The sequence below is a fragment of the Betta splendens genome, chromosome 21, assembly GCF_900634795.4.
Source record: "Betta splendens chromosome 21, fBetSpl5.4, whole genome shotgun sequence".
Classification (NCBI taxonomy): Eukaryota; Metazoa; Chordata; class Actinopteri; order Anabantiformes; family Osphronemidae; genus Betta; species Betta splendens.
The window spans coordinates 8152875-8171462 of record NC_040899.1 but is presented as its reverse complement, the minus strand read 5'-3'; the positions used below and the strand labels follow the sequence as shown (position 1 = coordinate 8171462).

The following is an 18588-nucleotide window of genomic DNA, read 5'->3' as shown; positions in this document are numbered from 1 at the left end:
GGAGGATTTATTTAAACCAGCGCCACTTGGAATCGCCTACACTGACAAAGGTCGAGGTGTTTTCACCGTGTTTGCCTGGGTCTAGACTTCTACAAAGTGCTCCAAAGCAAAAAAGCTACAACTAATTTAAATAAACACTGTTTCTAGTCCACAGCTGACAGATGATTTTGGCACAACAAAACAACAACTTGTTTATAGAAGGAAGAAGTCCCGAACATTCAGCTCATTTCACACTTTGCAGCCTCGGTCGAGTGTTGAACGCACTTTTATTGTTTAGGTGTCAAATGTAACGGTGTCACCAGTCAGAGAGGGAATAAAGAGCGAATGGTCACATAAAAAAATATAAAATCAACAATGAAAATGGTTACACAGGGACGGCCTGGTTCCCGTGGCAACACAGATGTACAGCTGAGTCAGTGTCCGGATCCAGGCGTGTTTGCGCATCCCCACAGCCTGTGTTCAGGAGTCCTCGTCTCCATGTGCGTCTTCACCGGAGCTGCCGCTGTCCATACAAAATATTTACACTACGTTTGTTATTCGTATGATCGTCGCCTTCGTCGTTGCTATTTGTCACTATGCATTTAAACACTCTGCGCTCCTAAAAAAAATAAAGTTAAAAAACGGGATCAGGATGTTGAAACGCCGTATCGGTACCAGAGGAGAGGAAAGAAAATGAATGGCAACTGTTGGCACCTTCACTTTAACTTCACTCAGTCCTGACCAGAGTTCAGACATATTCAAACACTGACGGGACCAACTCAGCGTCCCATTAGGTCGCAGTGGTGACCTCTCTGCCAGCAGTCTGACCTCACCCGATATGTGAAAGACTCTCAAAATAAGAAAATAGTGACTGCACCGGTGCTTTTAGAAAGACAGACTTTTTCTCCCTTCCTTTTATATAAACTGAATGGAAAAACAAGAATGGCGTTGCCTTCAGGTTCACTAGAAAACCTCCCACCAGCCACTAAACGCAAACTTAGCTGGAGGGAAAAAAAAAACGGTTAATCAAGTAACTCAAGGTGTGTGAGAAAAAGCTAGATCCTGCAAAACTATTACTGGGTTTGTGAGTCACAGTAACAGGAAAATGCATCATGGTGTTAAAGAATCGATTAACAACCAAAAGAGAAAATATCCTGACCTGTGACTCTGTGCTGATGATGTGTTCTCACCATTCTAAGGACAAAGACTAACCAACAGAGCAACATAAGGCATGGGCATGTTCCTTGTTGTCGTCTGGCAATTTCTGGCATTCTTAATTCAAAATGTACCATTACTCACACGTTGTTATTAATAATCATGTCATTGCAGGTTTTATGCTCCATTGAGTTAAAATCCATCGCGTTCAAACGTGAATTTGTCTTCCGCTCGGTTTGCATGTGCGTGCGTGTGTTGGTGCGATCCGCTTGCTCCGTAGCTCCCGCCCGTCCGACCCGGCCCGCTGCTGGAACACCGCGGGGCTATTGTATATTGCACGAGGAGCAGCAGGGGTCGTCCTTGTCCGGCTGGGCGGCGTAGTCCATCTGCCGCACGATCTCGGCGAACAGTTCGTCCACCATCGTTTTGCTCTTGGCTGAGGTCTCCATGAACGGGCAGCCCCACTCCTCGGCCAGGGCCTGCCCTTCGCTGGAGGACACCTCCCGCTCACTCTCCAGGTCCACCTTGTTCCCCACCAGGATCACCGGAACCTTCTCGTACCTACGGACACACACACACACACACACCACAGCACATGCATGAGAATCCTGGGGTCTGACACCTGCCACAAAGAAAACATCTGGAGGTTCTGTAAACTGATGAAACTATGGAGCTACACACCAAAATAGAGAGAGGGACATTATTTGCCTTATTTGAACAGCTCGTCCAATCAGAGCCCAGACTTTAACCACAGAGGAACAACAGTAACACCACCATCATAAGAAGCTAAAGCAGTTCTATAGAGAACCCCCCAACACTGCAAGGATGAACAATTAAATCATTATTAGCGCTGGTGGGGTTACAGTGCATGATCACATCAGAGGACTTTGTCATAACCGAACGCACAAGAGGTTGGTTTCGCTTTGATCTCCATCAGATGTGAGACCAACCGGGGCACACGTTCGCCCGCTGGACGCGCGAGTTGCCTGGAATTCGACAGCGCCGCCGCATCCACGCAGTCGCGCTCCCATCAGCATCGTTACCGTTCCCAGATGCTGCCCTCTCTCTATGAAATATACATGCCTCTAAATTATTTATAGGAGAAAAAAAAATACACCCTCGTTCCTCATCGCTATGGTAACAGGTACACAAGGAAATGAGCTGGAGAGACGGGGCGCGAGCAGCCGCCGTGATCCGGTTTTCCAGCCGGGCGCGTCTGTGATCGGGAGCTACGGGTCCCAATGTTAAATAAGCCGAGACCTGCGGAGGGCGAGGAGTCCACTTTGATCCAGTCATGAATTCATTATCGCTATCCATTCATGAATACATTATCAGCACTTCAGTCTCTCGTCCTGCTCCGTTCACAAGCGCAGAGGACGGGATCGGGATTTAACAGGCTCCGAGGCACCGGAATGACAAACTGGCAGCATCACTGGGACTATTTGGATACAACACGTACTTGTTGATATTCAGTTCTCGCCCCCAACCCTATATTTCCTTATCCACTCTCACTGTAAAAACTAGTTGTGCATGAAAGGCCTCCACTTTTAGGCTCAAACCATTTAGGAGGAGCCGCAGGGGGTCAGCATTAAGCCGGGGCAGTGGGGCCACTGGGTTCCCCTGCTTTTTATGCCCCGGGCTGTTGTTTTAATCTCTCAAGGAGGCCTGTGGACAATAACCTCCCCTATATATTATCTACCAACCCATCCTGTTCAGCTCTCAGTTCCTCTAAGAATTCAAATGAAGCCAGAGTAATAAAATACACAACATCAAACACATTCCCCTTCTGTGATTCAAAACAGAGGATCTGACCTGGTCAGACGTGGGCAAGCGCTGCAGCTCATTTAGGCCTCAGTGTAAACAGCAGCAGGGTGAAGACATCTGGAAGCAAAGAGGTAAATCTATATATAGTCATAATAACAGGGGAGGGAAGCGTGTGAGGCGACGGCTGCCACAGATACCGAGGCTGCGAGGGCTTCAGCGTGAAGGGTGTCGTCCACGCGCCTTATCTATAATGCATGATGCATCGACTCTCTGGATGTGGACCGTACGGCGGCCGACGGGGGGAATCTGGCCGCACGCCGGGTCGGTCCAGAGAGCTGAGTCAGAGCCTCCACAGAACCATTCATGAGCGGGTGGCCTCTTCATCCGCCCAGGCACCAATCACATGCACGTGCATGGTTAACGCGAGGCAGCGGACGTGAGGAGCGATGAGGTCACCCGTGCCCTCTGGGCCGGGGCCCGACGGACGGCGACAGGGTTCAGCGCCGGAGCGGCAGCGTAGCAGAACCTCTGACCCGAGCGAGAACAGGAGCGACGACACCGAATGACAGTCAGACACCTGTGAGGCAAGGTCTGAGTGATCACGAGTCTGTGGCGTACAACTGTGATGCGTAAAGTTCCCATAATGCCTTTCACCCTGTCTGGGAACAGTGTGTCTGTTGTTTGCACTGAGGAACACGACGATACTATTACATTGGGTTATATTTATGTAGAGCTCTGCAGGTTTGCCCCTGAAGGAAAAGCCGAATGAGCAACAATGAGGAACAAAGGAGAACACGTCTAATATGATTCTGATGTCATTCATATTTTCAGTTTCGGTTGTTCGGCCGGTTGTGGTTCGTGATGTGAAGTCGTACGAAATGGAAAGAAAAACAGTAGCCACCACTTTCTGTTTGCATCAGTGCAGCTGCGTTTGTAGAGTTTTACCCTTAGATGTGGAACTAGACGGAAGAGAAGCCACTTTACTGTGTGTGTACACACACACACACACACACACACACACACACACACACACACACACACACACACACACACACACACACACACACACACACACACACTAAACAGACATAACTCCCCATCTTCCCATTCTCACACTATCAGCTCATATGGGGAAACGTCCTGACCTCATTCTTTCACCTGGGGGCAGACACAGATTTATAGGATTGTTGATGAGGTGCATGTGGGAAAAGACACAAACCAAAGCATCTTGGTAGTGGTTCTGGACAGGATGTAACAGAACTAGGCCGTAGTGTCAAAACAAAAGAGGAAACAACACCTCAACACAATGTGGCCACAAAGCCCTTATCTAAATCATTATTAAACTTCTTTATGACACAGGTGTGAGTCTGTGGAGCCTGGACTCATGTGGACTATATTGACTTTACGCTGCCTTGACTGATGAGTCCACATAGTGTCAGATAAGTGCGCTCTGCCTCCACAGTGTAACACAGAGCGAGCAGGGGGCAGATCTGCGCCGCGGCATCCTTGGCGCTGGACATTCAGGCTCTATGGTGTCACCAGCAACGCGCCGGCGTGACCTCGCCGTCCCCACCATCAATCCGCCGCCGACTCCAGTGACCTCGCAATATCTGGATCGCGCCTCGCAGCTCCCGGAGATCAGACGCTCTCATGCTTTCGATTCCGCCGCTCCTCCTAAAGAGCTCGGGCCGTGTGTTAATTAAAAACATGGCTTCCCTGGCGCGGACGCCCCGGCTCGCTGCCGTCTGCCGCCCCCGCGGCTTCTCTGCAGAGGCGCCCTGGGTTTCCCCCGGTCGCTGCATCCGGCACAGTGGCCATGGAGCCTTCAAGGACTGGACACACTGGTCTCCCCGGCGTTGGCTTGGAGCGCGGATCGACAGTTATCCCCTGCTAATAACGGCCACTGTGAGGATGCAGCTGTCTAGACTGAAACGTTAAGAAGTCTGCAGAAGCCCTGAGGAGATTAGGCCACTCCAGAAATCACCAATGATTACTTTCAGGGACACTGTGGCTGCGGTGCATGCAGGGACATTCGCCTACCTACAGCAGAGCAGCAGTGTGGGACTTTGCCCACTAAAATAGAGCAGGCACGTGTTGGAGCTCTATAGGCTATAGCCTGAGGATGCACAGCATCCCCGCGCACCAGCAGCATCTCAGACCAGGCCTCAGCCCATCCTGGAGCTGCAGGGCCTGTGAGGCCACCATCAAATGCCTGAATAATCTCCACCAGTCGCTCCCGACCCATGTGGACATTATTACTGTACTCCTGTGATATTGGACCAACCTTTTCACTCTTATGATCTGATCCCGCATCGGCTTTATGTCCTGGAAGCTTTGCTGGTTGACGAGGCTGTAGACCAGTATGAATCCCTGTCCGTTCTTGATGTACAGGTCCCGCATGGAGGCGAACTGCTCCGTCCCGGCGGTGTCAAGGATCTCCAGCACCGACGGCGAGGAGTCCACCTCGATCTCCTTGCGGTAGAAGTCCTCTATGGTGGGGTCGTATTTTTCAATGAACGTCCCGGTGACAAACTGCACGGTGAGGGCGGATTTCCCGACCCCGCCGCTGCCCAGGACCACCACTTTGTACTCGCGCATCGTGGATTTAATCGAGTCGTAACGTATCAATCTCCGCGCGTCATTGAGACGAACGCAAAATGTTCCCGCAACGAAGTCAATTCACCAATCGTGGCCCATTTTGATGGGGGTGTCGATAACAGAGTGCCGCTCGCCGCTGCTCAGCTATGGCAGAGCACAAAGAGTCGCTCCGCCAAGATGGGTTTCATTGTAGAGAATCCCCCTCGCGGCCCAGACACCGACGGACGAGCGGCCGCGCGGCCGCGAGCGTCCGAAACGCGCGCAGGGGCTGAAGAAAAGATCGGCCGGCGATGTGGACGGTGCGGGTTTTCATCTGCTTCGCTCGCGCCCCTGTGCATCAGGGAAAAAAAACAAACTTGCTCCACGGAGGACGCTGGAAAAACGCTGCTTTAGCCCGTGGAATAAAGTGCCGGAGCGGCGTTCGGACCCAGAGGCCGCGTCAGAAAAGCAACATCAACCGAAACTATTCGCAGACTTCATCCAGCAACTTGCGGCTCTTGTTTCTTTTTCACCGTCGCGGACATGTCTCCGCTTCTCCCCCGCTCTCCAGCGCGATCCCAGCCGCCATACTCTCGGGTGGAGACCCACAGCCGCTGCGTAACTAGCCGGTCCCCACTCGGCTCCCGTACCGGGGCAAAGGGAGAAAAAGCCCGCCCCCCTCAAACGGACGCGCGCGCGGTCCAATGGCGGTGCCCGCTCCCCTGTAAACATCGCGCGTGCCTGAATGGGAGCCGAGCGGAGGGAGCCAGTAAGATTCGCCGCTTCCATTTCCGTTCATGTGTTAAAATTCCCATCATTCGGTTGCCCCAGTGACATCCAAAGAAAGCTCGTCCAATCACAGAGGCGGCTCGAGGATGCGCATCCAACAGGAGGAAAATGCTTCGGATACTGTTGCTATGGTAACGGTGCATTTAGTTGCTTTTGCCCAAATATGACAGTGCTGTATAAAAGCTGCTTAAAGATATGTCTGTATACATATCATCATTATACATGTTTTATTATTAGGCGAATTCGATTTTTAAAGATTTTAAACAGAACAGTAACGCTTAATTTTAGAATAACACACCTGTAAATACAAATGAATAATATTGAAAATTAAGAGTCCACACGTTTGCATGTAAATTACATTTATTTGCAATATTAGATTCTGCACAATTTTGAATTTACAGGAACAAACATAAATGTATCCACTTAGAGTGTTTATTATGCACAAAGAAAACTATTCCTAATAAAAAAAGAAAGTTTATATTCAAGTGTGCGACATCTTTTATTGGAACCATTTTGGAGGATGCCTAGTTGGTCCTAATCGAACATTTATATATATATATATATATATATATATATATATATATATATATATATATATATATATATATATATATATTCATATATATATATATATATATATATATATATATATATATATATATATATATTCATAATTGGTCATTTTGACCTTGAACTAAACAGTTATTATAGCTAGATTTTCACTGAAAAGTTTAGTGTATGTATGAAATTCATACCTAATGAAGAAATCCAGTACATAGGTGGAAAATAAGGCAAAGCTCGTGCTTCCATCTGCCAAAGTGACCTCATATCGTTCTGACAAATATCCCTACGGTGTCATTCAAGCTTTGCATCAAAAGGTGAGAAAAAATGTATTTTACAAACAGGCATAATAAAATGGGGCAAATTGAACTGAAAAGGAGATATTGATGCTTGCTGCTTCCCATCTGAAAGCTGAGATGAATGTGATAACTCTTTGTTGCAAGGTGTTAGCATGAGAAACACAACAAGCTGGTTTACAGAATTATACACTACATCACCTGTGGCATTTCACCATGGAATTATATAAAGTCAAACCTGGTAGAGCATAATTTAACATTGTGAGGGAAAACAACAAATCGATCACCTACAAAAATACAGTTTTTATCACTGCAGCTTTAGATTGCCTCAGCAACAAACCATAACAATAAAAATGACAAACTATTGTTACAAAATTACATTTTCAAAAAAATGTAACCTGTACAATGCACTTTTGCACATAAATAACATGGCCTTTGTTTACATAAAGGTTTGTTGTCTCTTAGAGGTGACAAGGCAGTGACAAGGGTGCAATGTTTGAAGCTTCTCTTTGTTCTGACATTCGATGCCTCGACACAGACAACGTTTAATAGCCAAACTCAATAGATCAAGGTCCTTGAAGGAACCTGCAGCAAAGCTAAAGTCTGTTTCATAAATTACATTCATCATAAAACAGAGGACAAGACATAAAGACATTCTACACGCTTACTCTCTAAAATGTGCAGGTATTGTATATTATGTATATTCACTCCAATCATTGTAAAACAGCTTACAAAGGAAAATATGTGAACAAATGCAACATCTCATGGTGGATTGTCAGCGTTAGCCACACATGTACACACACACATTTTAAAAAACAATCAATCACTTTAAAACACATTAGAAAGCAAATGAAATGTTTATATTTATATCCGCTTAGATATTTGAGTTAATATTGCCTAATTACTTAACACTAACACTAAACTGAAAGAAAATTAAATGAAGCTGAATATTAACTTATTACACTTAGCACATACATACACATTTGAGCATAAGGGAAAAGTGTTTCTAACACTAAACCTTAACAGGCATATTCAAAATCTTAATGCAGTGACAAATCCATTTCTTCCTAAGTGTTATTAGATTACATTGAATCATTTTTTCCACATAAAGCCTTTTTATTGCATGCACAACTCTTTAGGCACTTATAACATTCGAAATTACAGTACTGACAAGTGACTGTAACATTAAGACTAATGGTTCACACACTCATGCGTCAGAATCACAAGAACAGTTGGAATATTAGCAGTAGTATTCCCCCCACAGCCTTTATTGGCTTCCAATGGCTGTGGAGTCACAAAGATGACTTCAACTGGTTTGTAGTTATAGGACAAGTGCCCAGCCCTCTTGAACCTACTGCATGATGGACATACATCTGCCAATCACAAACTAAACCTTACATTTTACTCTGACATCGTATCATGTTCTAGGCACACAAAAGGCTCCGTGCCTACGAACAGAGTCTAAATCCAAAATATTAAAAGAAAGTATACTTATCTGACCAGATAGTGCAGCCCTTAAATCATCAAATAATGAGCAATGAAACAATAATCATAGGATCATAGGTTTGTGACATTAGTGTAAACCTAGATATCGCTGACTGATCTCTGGTTTGAAACAAAACTAACAAGCAGATGTTAACTCTTTGTTCCAGGTGTTTCCATGCAAGTCACGAGTTAGGATTTGTCCAGTGATTCAATGAGTCAAAACACATCAGCGTGAAACTCACCGTGACTTTCAGTGACTTGATGAGAAGAGCATGTATAATATTATAGGTTTCATTTGTGTATCTATGGTACATGCAATGCAAAGGCACGCCAGGAGGTGGAGCACTGGTCCTGATCTCTGAGGATAACCTATACAGATGACTACTCTCACTGCACTCCTCCCGTCAAAATACAGTTTAAAAAGTGAAGTGTAAAAGTAAAATAAGTGCTTTTTACTAGCTGGTTTAAAATAATTAAACCTGGCACTAAATTAACAATTATTCATGTGAAAAACTGTCTATTGGTTTATTTAAAACATTTAAGAAGAAAAGAGCAATTTGTTGCCAAATATTATAATAAAATATTATAAATCTCAAACAGATCACTTTACAATGAATAATAACATTTCCTCTCTACATGCTGTTTGCTTTCAGTGAGTACTGAGACTATGTGCATGTGTTTCCTGCTGAAAATGAGCACTGTATACCTGAAAAGTTTAAATGCTGGATTTCAGCTCACGGAGAAGATGCAGCTCTGGCCAGGTGAGGAGAGGAAAACAAACAAGGATATCATGCACATTACTTCTCATGACACCCTGCACATGTTAGTTTAGGTGCAAACGCGTGTATATACAATAATCTTCCGCAACACCTACAGTATCTAACCCAGTATAAGTTGACAAATAAGTGTTATGCAGGTTTTCTTACAGTTCAAAGTCATGTCTACAACCTTTCCATCAGTGATATTATCAGCATGCAGCTTGTTGGGTACTTTGTGTGGTGCCAACAGAGTATTTACAGAGTGGATTGATGTCTCTCGCAGCAGCAACAGGGCACTGACTTCCGATCCTGGTGGCTACTTGAGGATAATCTGTTTTAGAGGCAAAAGACAGTATGATAGAAAATATACAAAGCATAAACACACACCTCAACATTACTACTTCTACAAGTTCTCTTTGTATTGTAATTGTAAAATTGATTGATGACCAAAAAAGCTACTGTTGTAGCTTCAGAAACCATCAGACCTGTCATGAGGAAAACACTCAAACGAGACAAAAACATGCAATAAAAATATATATAATAATGCCACACTAAGGAAAAGGGGTGAGATGAAGCCTAGTAGTTCTACTGAAGGTTTCAGGTAGATAAAGCTTTATGATAGGCAGAGCAAGCAAGGCAACGCTATGCTGACAAAGCAGCTCCCCCAATTTACAGATGAAGCACTTATTTACAGCTAAAGGATTTATGACAGAAAGCTGTAAAAGGAGCAAACCTGATTGGCTGGTGCTGTTGCTGTGTAGGGGACACTTGTGGCGGGAGTAGTTGCTGCAGAGACAGTAGCAGGCGTAGCACTGTACATCATGGGAACTTTCAGGAAGGGAACCATGAAAGCAATGAGAAGGGAGGTGAAGCATTATGGTAACCGTCGCAACGTTTGTCTCTCTTGTGCCAGGCAAATACAAAATGACATTAGCAGCAAGCCATCATTGGGTTAGACCAGCAGATGGCATGTGATCACACAGCAAAGCGAGACAGCAGGGGAGAACATAAAAGGAGGACTCATAAGAGATAAAATTAGGAAATCTATCGACGATGTTACATCCCAAGACATGGCGTGCACAAGAGCGCCAACAAAAACCATCAGAGACTTTATAGAGCATAATGTAAACAAATTGCATTAAAACTCAGGGATGCTGATCCCAATTGGTAGCAGATGACATTTCTACAAAAAACAATTGCTACAGATGCAGTAAACCTTTGTAACAAAAATAGTTATGAGACATATTCAAAGCATCATCTGTGTACTACAGACATATTTTCTCAAAGCTATGAAAATACCTACCAATGTTGTTAGCTGGAGCCATGCACAAGATAGAACCTGTCAAATGGGAGACAGTGTATTTTAGTTATAATTTTATTTTATGTTTGGCACTAAATAGTCTGTAAGTCAACAGGTGTAAACAATGTTTGCTTGAGTGATCACTAGCAGGTAAGGTGTATGGTTGTGTGCGTGTGTCAAAATGTCTGCTGTGAAAAAGGTCTGTAGTTAAACTCAGGATTATGAGTAATTACATTCTGCAAATCTTAGAGAGACACCTAATGTACTTATGTCACAACATTTAGCATGCATGGCATCTGCGACCAGCATCTAAACCCAGAACAAATGTAGAAAAATGAAAAGAATTTGAAAATGGCATCTTGTCCCAACACCATGCGTAGCTTGAACTCCATGTCTTACCTGTGGGATAAAACGCAGCAGCGGGGTGCTGCAGCTGTGTGTTGGCCAGAGCCTGTTGGTAGTGCAAAAAGCTGGGACTGAGCAGAGAGCTGGTCCAGCTGCTCTTCTCAAGGGCTGGTCTCTTTGGTAGAGGTTGCAGGACGCTGTGAGGAAATGCCTGAAACGGGAAAAAGCCAGATATAAACTATTAAAACTCTCCAAGGCCTTTTTTCTTTTTTCAGCTAGGCTTCACACACATTGAATATTTAGTATGTACTACAAAACTACAAAATTAAAGTCTATGTTATCACATGGTGAAAAAGACACAGTTGAAGGATATAAATATGAATGGATTAATGTACTTACAAAAACTTCTACAATAACTTAAGCACTACCAATACTATGAGACTTAAAGAAGCCACAATGACAATGACAGAAATTAAAAAAGTTTTTACAGTAAAATTAAGAGCTACATGCAAAGCAAAATGTGAAAATACCAGATCTACAGTTGCCTCGAGGGGTCGCTTCACTGCTTTGGCAGTCGACTGAGCCGTTTAATAGCAGGCAGCGAGCACATGATGGCAGTGGGCCAATGGGATTCAAGCGTATTAACATACAGGCAACAGCAAGCAGAGGTGCATCATGGGGGACAGCGTTGTGGATAGGTGAGAAGGGGGAAAACAAAACAAAATAATCAGAATGTAGTATACCACTCAGAGGACAATATCCATGCACAGTAATCAAAATAACTGATTAAAGAACACCATAAATACAGATTCATCCATATCTGACTGACATCCACAATGAGGAGGCACAGTCGTGAACACTGCACATTGATACGTGGCTACTGTTACTTGATCAGAGCCTGTTATTTATTTGTTTGGAATCAGGCACTAATACATACAGTATAACGAAAAAACATATTTTATTTATTTTTTTATTTTAAAGCTTTAGACAAAAAGCCTAAAGAGCAAACGCTGAAAATCCTATTGGTAAGTTAAAGAGGTCCTGGTTTTACACGAATCAACAGCTGGAATGTATCCAGTGTCATAAAGCACTGCAGACAGGCTTACAATGCTGGAAACTAGAAACTCATGTATATGTAAGTAACAATACAAAGATAATGAAGATGAAAAACGTTCTATGAAGACTTCACATTAGAGCCCTGTTATTGTAGCTCATAGCTTTGTGTGTTTTCAGGTAAGGTTTTCATCCAATATAACACTTTTAACACTATTTCTTACCGCAGCAGCCGCTGTGGCTTGAGCTGTGACGGCTGTCTGGCCGACTTGCTGTTGACCAGATTTCATTTTGGCCTGCAAGTGTGCCGGAGGGTGAAAGTACTTGCACTTCTCTCTGGAGCAGCGGCTCTTGATGTAGTCCATGCAAACAGTGACGGTGTTATCGGTGGTGTCAATCATGGGACTGTCGCTGGGGTGAGCGAAGCGGCAATCTGTCTCCCCTCGTGCGCAGTTCCCCCGCTGAAACTCACGACAGACCTGAGCAGAGCAATATAAGGATAAGTGAGAGAAATGTACCTCACTTCAGATGACCATCGCACGACTTGGCCTTAAAATACCTCTAGTTTATCTGTACGCTGAGGCTTTTGTGAGGGAGAAGAAGAAGAGGAGGAACTCTGAACTGTGACAGGAGAGCTCCCAGGAACAAGAACGGGGTTGCTGGAGAGGATGTCTGAGGGAAGGAGGCTCAGTCCGTGGCTCAAAGGTGCCATGTATGACCCATAACCAAGACCAGTACTGGTGCCAAGTCCCTGCATAACAAAAATGTATTTCCTTGCATTAGCTTGTCCAACTGAGGCTAATAAATGGGCCAGTGAGTAAATATTTGGAGGGTCCTACCACAGGCTGCAGACTAGGGCCAGGGATCATGAGCTGCATCTGTTGGGCGAGCACGGCTGCTGTCTTCTGCTGAATGAGATTGTTGCGCCCGTTTATCTCCAGCTGAGTCTTTAAGTGCGAAGGTGGATGAAGGTATTTGCAGTTTTCTCTTGAGCATCTACCCTGTAATCAGAGGAAATGAGTAGACACAAGGAACACAATGTCTCAGGATACGTCACAATCAGCCTGTAAAATGGTCTAGACCAACAGTATCTAACAGTTATTAGGTGAATATCCATTAGCCTCTATATCTGTGCTTCCTCAAACTGACACTGAATGAAGCTTTGGACATACATTATATAGTGCAGTTGATTCACCCTGTACAAACATCACAGACTGGGCTGCAGAGTGTGACATAGATGAAGAGCAGATAATAACTTGCAGTGCTCTCTTCTAACAATATTATAATAAGAGAAATTATGATAAGCTCAAGGGCCATATGAAATATCACTGAGCCTCTCAGCTGTGGGACTGCAGAGATGAGTTTCTTTACATTTCAGCAGTTTGGCTATTAAGTAAGATGATTAGTGTCTCATTTTAGATTCAAATCATTCACTAAAGTTGTCTCGTTTTAGCTGATCTGACTTTCTCACATTAAATTAATTAATATTAGTTACTTTTAGTGATTATTCTTGTAGGTTTTACTGTAATCACGTTTTTATTACTTGACAAAATACTATATACGACCAGTAGAAAGGATTCACACAATGTTCTCAGATAAGCAGGTATTCACTGTTTGACCTAGGTTCATTCTTTCTACTTTACAATAAACAATATTTATAATGGAGAATAATTGTAGCTTTACTATTATTGCTTCTATCATTCAAATTTCTGACCACTATATATACGAGCTACCATTGAAAAATAGCTACTTTAGATAATAACAGTATAAATTTTGAAAAACTTTGGTATTAGCTATATTTTAACAGCAAATAGGGCGACAATAAACTTCATATAATGGAGAATAATATGGTGATTTCATTTTTCTTCGGCGGTTTGATTGCCTTATGAACATAGATGACAATGTGAAAGTGCATTTTCCATTTTACGGGTTATCTTTAAACTGTCACAGATAATACAGTGCATGCAATATTTCTTACCTTCAGTGAGTCAAAGCAGGCAATAACTCTCCCGTTTTCCACTTGGCAGCTCTTGGGTGGATGAGCAAATTTGCATTCCTCATCACTACGAGAACAGTTGCCCCGCTGAAACTGCCGACAGACTTCCAGAGTGAGCCATTTTGTGTCTCTTACTGAAGAAATGCTCAACGCCATGCCCGGCTCTTTATGTCACACATTCAATGTTAAAACCCAATCGTATTGCTGTGTGCCTCATACACTAAAATCTGTAGGCTGGTTGTATGTAGGTGATACTTCCATCAGCTGGAGCAGTAAGAAGATGTATGTAATTGCAAGTCAAGTTAAACTATATATTCCACCACTGATGGTGCCTCTGAAATTTAATACAATCTTAATACTTTAGCCTTTTGTAGTTGATCTTTCATTATGGCTGTACTTCATTATATTTTGGATGCTGGAATTGCACAAAATGGTGGTATAGCAGTTACATCTGAGATATTTATTGTCTGTACTTCACAGTTTTGTCTGAACTTTAGAGAATGCACAGATTGGCCGTGTACACAGACCAGCTTCAAGTCAGGGACAGCTTCTCAAAGGCACTTTCTGTTGGAGATCTGGAAGAGAGGAATATATATACATATGTATACATATGTTACTGTTGTTGTCGTCACTGCTCTCTATAGAAATCTGTTTTTAGTAGTTTGCAGCAGACAAATGTGCCTTTGTGTAATTAGTCACTTGCCAGGTAAGTACACAAGAACTGCAAATAATGGATCTTTTGTCTTACAAAATATTCTCAATATGACACCTTAAACAACCACAAATCCATTATTCAAAAAAATAATTTGAATATTAATCATCAAAGTCATAATTATTACCACTTTGTTGTAATAACAGTGACAAACTGAAACTGAATACATTTAGAGAAGACTGAGATTTTTACCAAGACATAATTAGTGTACAGCTTGATGAAGAACCTGCCAAACTAACATTTGGCCCAGTGATGACTAAGATCGTGTTCAGACTGAAAATAACTTATGTCAATATCTCCTCATTCATTTCTTCTCTAGACAAGTGGAAGATGATTATGAACTCACGCACCCCTCAACCACAACTAAATCGATTTTATATGTTTCTCTGAAAGCTACATCTTTCATTTAATGTAAAAGGTGCATTTTCCTGTATTTATGTCCATTTGTGTACTAAAAACCCTGTCTACTAGAAACAAAATCAAATTTGCATCATAACAGATGCTTGGGTTAGGAGTAGGGTTCCCCATCATTTTATGGGCAACCACTGGCACTGGCACTATTTTTCCAGCCTAATGTCTGTTGGTAGCAAACATAAAACTGCAGCTGCTCACAACATCTGAACTTATTAAACTGACCTTAGTAGTTACTGCTGTCACATAACAACGTATGCAGCAAAAACGCTGGCCGTGTTACAGCCACAGAGCCATAGTCATTAGCTAGTCTGGGATGAGTAGCTTGGTGTCATGAATAAATCACAGAGAGGGTAGGAACATTTCCATAGTCTCAAATCTATAACACATATATTACATCCACAAAAGCAGACTATGCGTCTAAACTACATTAATCATCATATTTTACTGTGTCCATTTATGTACATTCTTCCATCCAACCTATTTTCCATTCCTATGTTGCTCTCTATTGGCTAAACGGGTGACACAAACACTGCAGTCAGATTTGCTGACTCAATGCACACTGAAGCACATATATAAGACAAAGATTAAACACAGAGTGTTGGGAGTTAAACACAGGGCAGGATATTCAGACCTGTACACTAAGTGGTAAAACACACAGGAAGTCGCTGAGCAGGCAGATATGTGTTCAGCTCATAAGCTGAATAAATCTGTACAAGAGCTGCAAAGTTGCTCCGCTGAGTGCAATTAGCCCATGAATGCACAAAGACCCAAAAGGAGCAAATTCAGAATAAACTCTGCTGTTGTTAACAGAAAGCGAGCCTCGGCGTTACTGCTTGCTCTCCCCTGGCACTCTGCAGGAAATTCCCTTAGGAACAAGTCAGGAAACGGAGCAGGAAAACCTACCTCTGCCCTTTCACACAGCTCTGGAAACCTCTGTCGGATTATAAAGAACGTAAACTACACAGACTAATCCTCAATACCAATAAAACTATGAAGAAAATTACCCCAACACCAGCTTTAATCCTTCTCTCTGCCGAGTGGATTGAGAGCCCAAAGACTTGCTCGTCACAACAGTAAAAACTCTGGCTGAAATATTTCCAGCCAGCCCCTTCCTGCCTGGTTTCCAGACACCAGGAAGACCCTCCCAGTCAGGAATCGACCAATGGAAAACCAGAAGCTGGTGTGCTGTGTGAAAACGACTGCAGCTGCAGAAAATGATGCTTTATTTATGAATAACGTTCGACAAACACTGGGAAACTCTAAACTTCTTCCTTATCTTGGAGCATGAATTGCAAAAATGCATTGTGCACATTTTCCGTTGATTATTACAGTTATGTACATGTAGATCTATGTCCTTCAGTGTGATTCATATTTGCAGGCCAGTTTAGGCTCCAACAGATGTTGCTATATATATATATATATATATATATATATATATATATATATATATATATATATATATATATATATATATATATATATATATATATATATATATATATATATGTTAATCATATAAACAGAACCTAACCTGTTTATAACCTGTTTATATTATGAGTAACCCAAAGTCTATTACACAACTGCATTTTAATGTTGCTTATGCCTTTTGTATAGACTAATTACTACACAATTTCTTAAAATACACTTTTCACAGTCTTGTGATTGGTATGAATAGTAATGCTGTTACAAACATTAAATAATACAATTATAAGCTCACTATTAATTAGCATGAGGCTATTCTCACAGGTATGATATTAGCACGTTTATCTAAGTAAAGTGCTTGAATACTTTAAATATTCCACCCGTGCTAGTGCTAGTTATATTTCCTGACAATCGAGTAACCTACGAATATTTAACACCGTATTATTATCGCGTTTTCAGCTTTGGTATCTGATTTACAGGCTCGTCCCACACTGGGTCATCGCAGACGGCGCTTAGCAAGCTACAAGCAGCGCTGTCATGCGCTAACGTCAGGAGAGAGCGGTGACAGTAACATGTGTTAGCTCGCACTTAGCCGCCGCGTTAGCGCCCGCTTACCTCATCCGCCGCTTCCCAGAGGACTCAGCGATACGCAGCAGCTAGCGCGGACGACTCGACGGCGCCGCCGAACCGACGGAAACGGGGTGTCAAGTCGTCACACCGCGTCTTTCAAACAGACGGCGTGTTTTTGACTCGGTGCCCGCAGTGAAAGCGGGTCGTTTCGCCTGCGCGCGCGACCTCATACGTTCATTACTTTGTAGTCCAGCACAGATTTGAGCAACAAGCTTCTGACAGCTTACTGTACGCTCGTCGCTTTAACAATGAGGGGTGCGGTTCGGGAAACTAGTCTGTAAACAATGTAATTTTCAAGGAATAAACGAATTAATAATAAATGTAATGAGCTTTTTAAATATAATATAATAATCATTTTGTATACGATTCGAATTGTGGTAACAAATATGGAATTGCACATTTAAACCTTCCTCAGGTACCCCTGCAGTTGATAGTGGTACGGTCCACACGGCTAAAAGGGCAAGGGTTCGCTTGTTACCAAGGGAACAGCAATAAAACCATGTGAGATTTCTGAGACGCGCAAATAAAAACATTAAATTACCAAACACATAATTATGAATTCGAGAAAGACTGTGTGAAGTCAAGATTTTGTTAAATTAAAAACATCCCGCAATAACCTGTTTATTCATCTTCGTGTGACAAATCAGAGAAGGGATCACCAACAGTGGCAGCTCAAGGCCAGAGCAGGACTCAGATAAAATCAGACAAGGCGGAAGATGAGACGGGGGAGATTCTGCCGTTATGTTTTATGACATGACCGTTGTCACTTACATGGAGGCAATATATGTGTTCAGGTTTGTGTTAGTAGCCTATTCAGTAGAGCAAACCATAAACCAAATTTATGAATCCAATCTGACTAAATCTGAACAAATCAGAAGAGACAAGGATTGACAACCTGTCCTACGGAGCAGATAATAGGCTCTGTGGTCGAAAGGATGGTGTTACTGAGTGAAACGTAAAAATATCACATTAAAATGGTTGTTTTCAGTGACATGTGCTGTGAAAGGTTGCTGCCTTAACTTACTATTTGGCCACAGATCAGCTATGGCTCACGGATTAACCCCTCAGTGTTTTCATCCAGACTTCTTAGGGTCCAGGAAGGGATTTATCTGATGTGTCACCCTGACATAGTGGAGCTGTGGCATCAAGTGCCACATGGAAAGGTCACCATATCGCTCCCTCTGAGGGAAATGTCACTGTCAAACAGACAGTGAGAATCACTTTTATTCTTTTAACCTCACCCCTGTTTGTATTTTTCTGCATTTGTACACTCCGTTGAATATTATTTGGCCTTACTTACTTACCGGCCTTTATTTGTGGTGTATTTTCCTAAATTAGCACCTATCAACATT

General features: G+C 42.9%; 2 protein-coding genes across 6 annotated transcripts; both read right to left on the bottom strand.

Annotated features, from left to right (window-relative positions):
• Nucleotides 1-247: 247 nt before the first annotated feature.
• On the bottom strand, nt 248-6227 carry LOC114847508 (ras-related protein Rap-2a). Of its 2 annotated transcripts, XR_008693371.1 has the most exons (3): nt 5183-6227; nt 1139-1695; nt 248-502 (listed from the first exon to the last, which is right to left on the bottom strand). XR_008693371.1 is itself a non-coding variant. In XM_029137329.3 (2 exons), exons 1-2 carry the CDS (start codon nt 5494-5496, stop codon nt 1458-1460), a joined length of 552 nt encoding a protein of 183 aa, XP_028993162.1. In that variant the 5' UTR covers nt 5497-6227; the 3' UTR covers nt 248-1457. The 2 variants fall into 2 exon arrangements, 1 of the variants encoding a protein (XP_028993162.1); XM_029137329.3 differs by having other exon boundaries at nt 248-1695.
• A 704-nt stretch (nt 6228-6931) lies between these two features.
• LOC114846909 (muscleblind-like protein 2a) lies at nt 6932-17472 on the bottom strand. Of its 4 annotated transcripts, XM_029136139.3 has the most exons (10): nt 17222-17470; nt 14041-14633; nt 12902-13063; nt 12622-12813; nt 12287-12541; nt 11540-11587; nt 11064-11220; nt 10668-10703; nt 10098-10192; nt 9557-9695 (listed from the first exon to the last, which is right to left on the bottom strand). In XM_029136139.3, the coding sequence occupies exons 2-10, from the start codon at nt 14212-14214 to the stop codon at nt 9681-9683; spliced, it is 1134 nt and encodes a 377-aa protein (XP_028991972.1). In that variant the 5' UTR covers nt 14215-14633; nt 17222-17470; the 3' UTR covers nt 9557-9680. The 4 variants fall into 4 exon arrangements, with proteins under 4 accessions (XP_028991970.1, XP_028991971.1, XP_028991972.1 ...); XM_029136137.3 differs by lacking the exon at nt 10098-10192 and having other exon boundaries at nt 6932-9695; nt 17222-17471; XM_029136141.3 differs by lacking the exon at nt 11540-11587 and having other exon boundaries at nt 17222-17471.
• Between the last annotated feature and the right edge of the window lie 1116 nt (nt 17473-18588).

Excerpts from the sequence above, each read along its gene's own strand:
- LOC114847508 (XM_029137329.3), bottom strand. The coding sequence starts at position 5,496 with ATGCGCGAGTACAAAGTGGTGGTCCTGGGCAGCGGCGGGGTCGGGAAA. Across the intron at positions 1,696-5,182 it reads CAGATCATAAGAGTGAAAAG|GTACGAGAAGGTTCCGGTGA; the intron begins GTTGGTCCAATA and ends GTGTGTCCGTAG.
- LOC114846909 (XM_029136137.3), bottom strand. The coding sequence starts at position 14,214 with ATGGCGTTGAGCATTTCTTCAGTAAGAGACACAAAATGGCTCACTCTG. Across the intron at positions 13,064-14,040 it reads CCTGCTTTGACTCACTGAAG|GGTAGATGCTCAAGAGAAAA; the intron begins GTAAGAAATATT and ends CTCTGATTACAG. Across the intron at positions 11,221-11,539 it reads TCGAGGCAACTGTAGATCTG|GCATTTCCTCACAGCGTCCT; the intron begins GTATTTTCACAT and ends TTCCCGTTTCAG.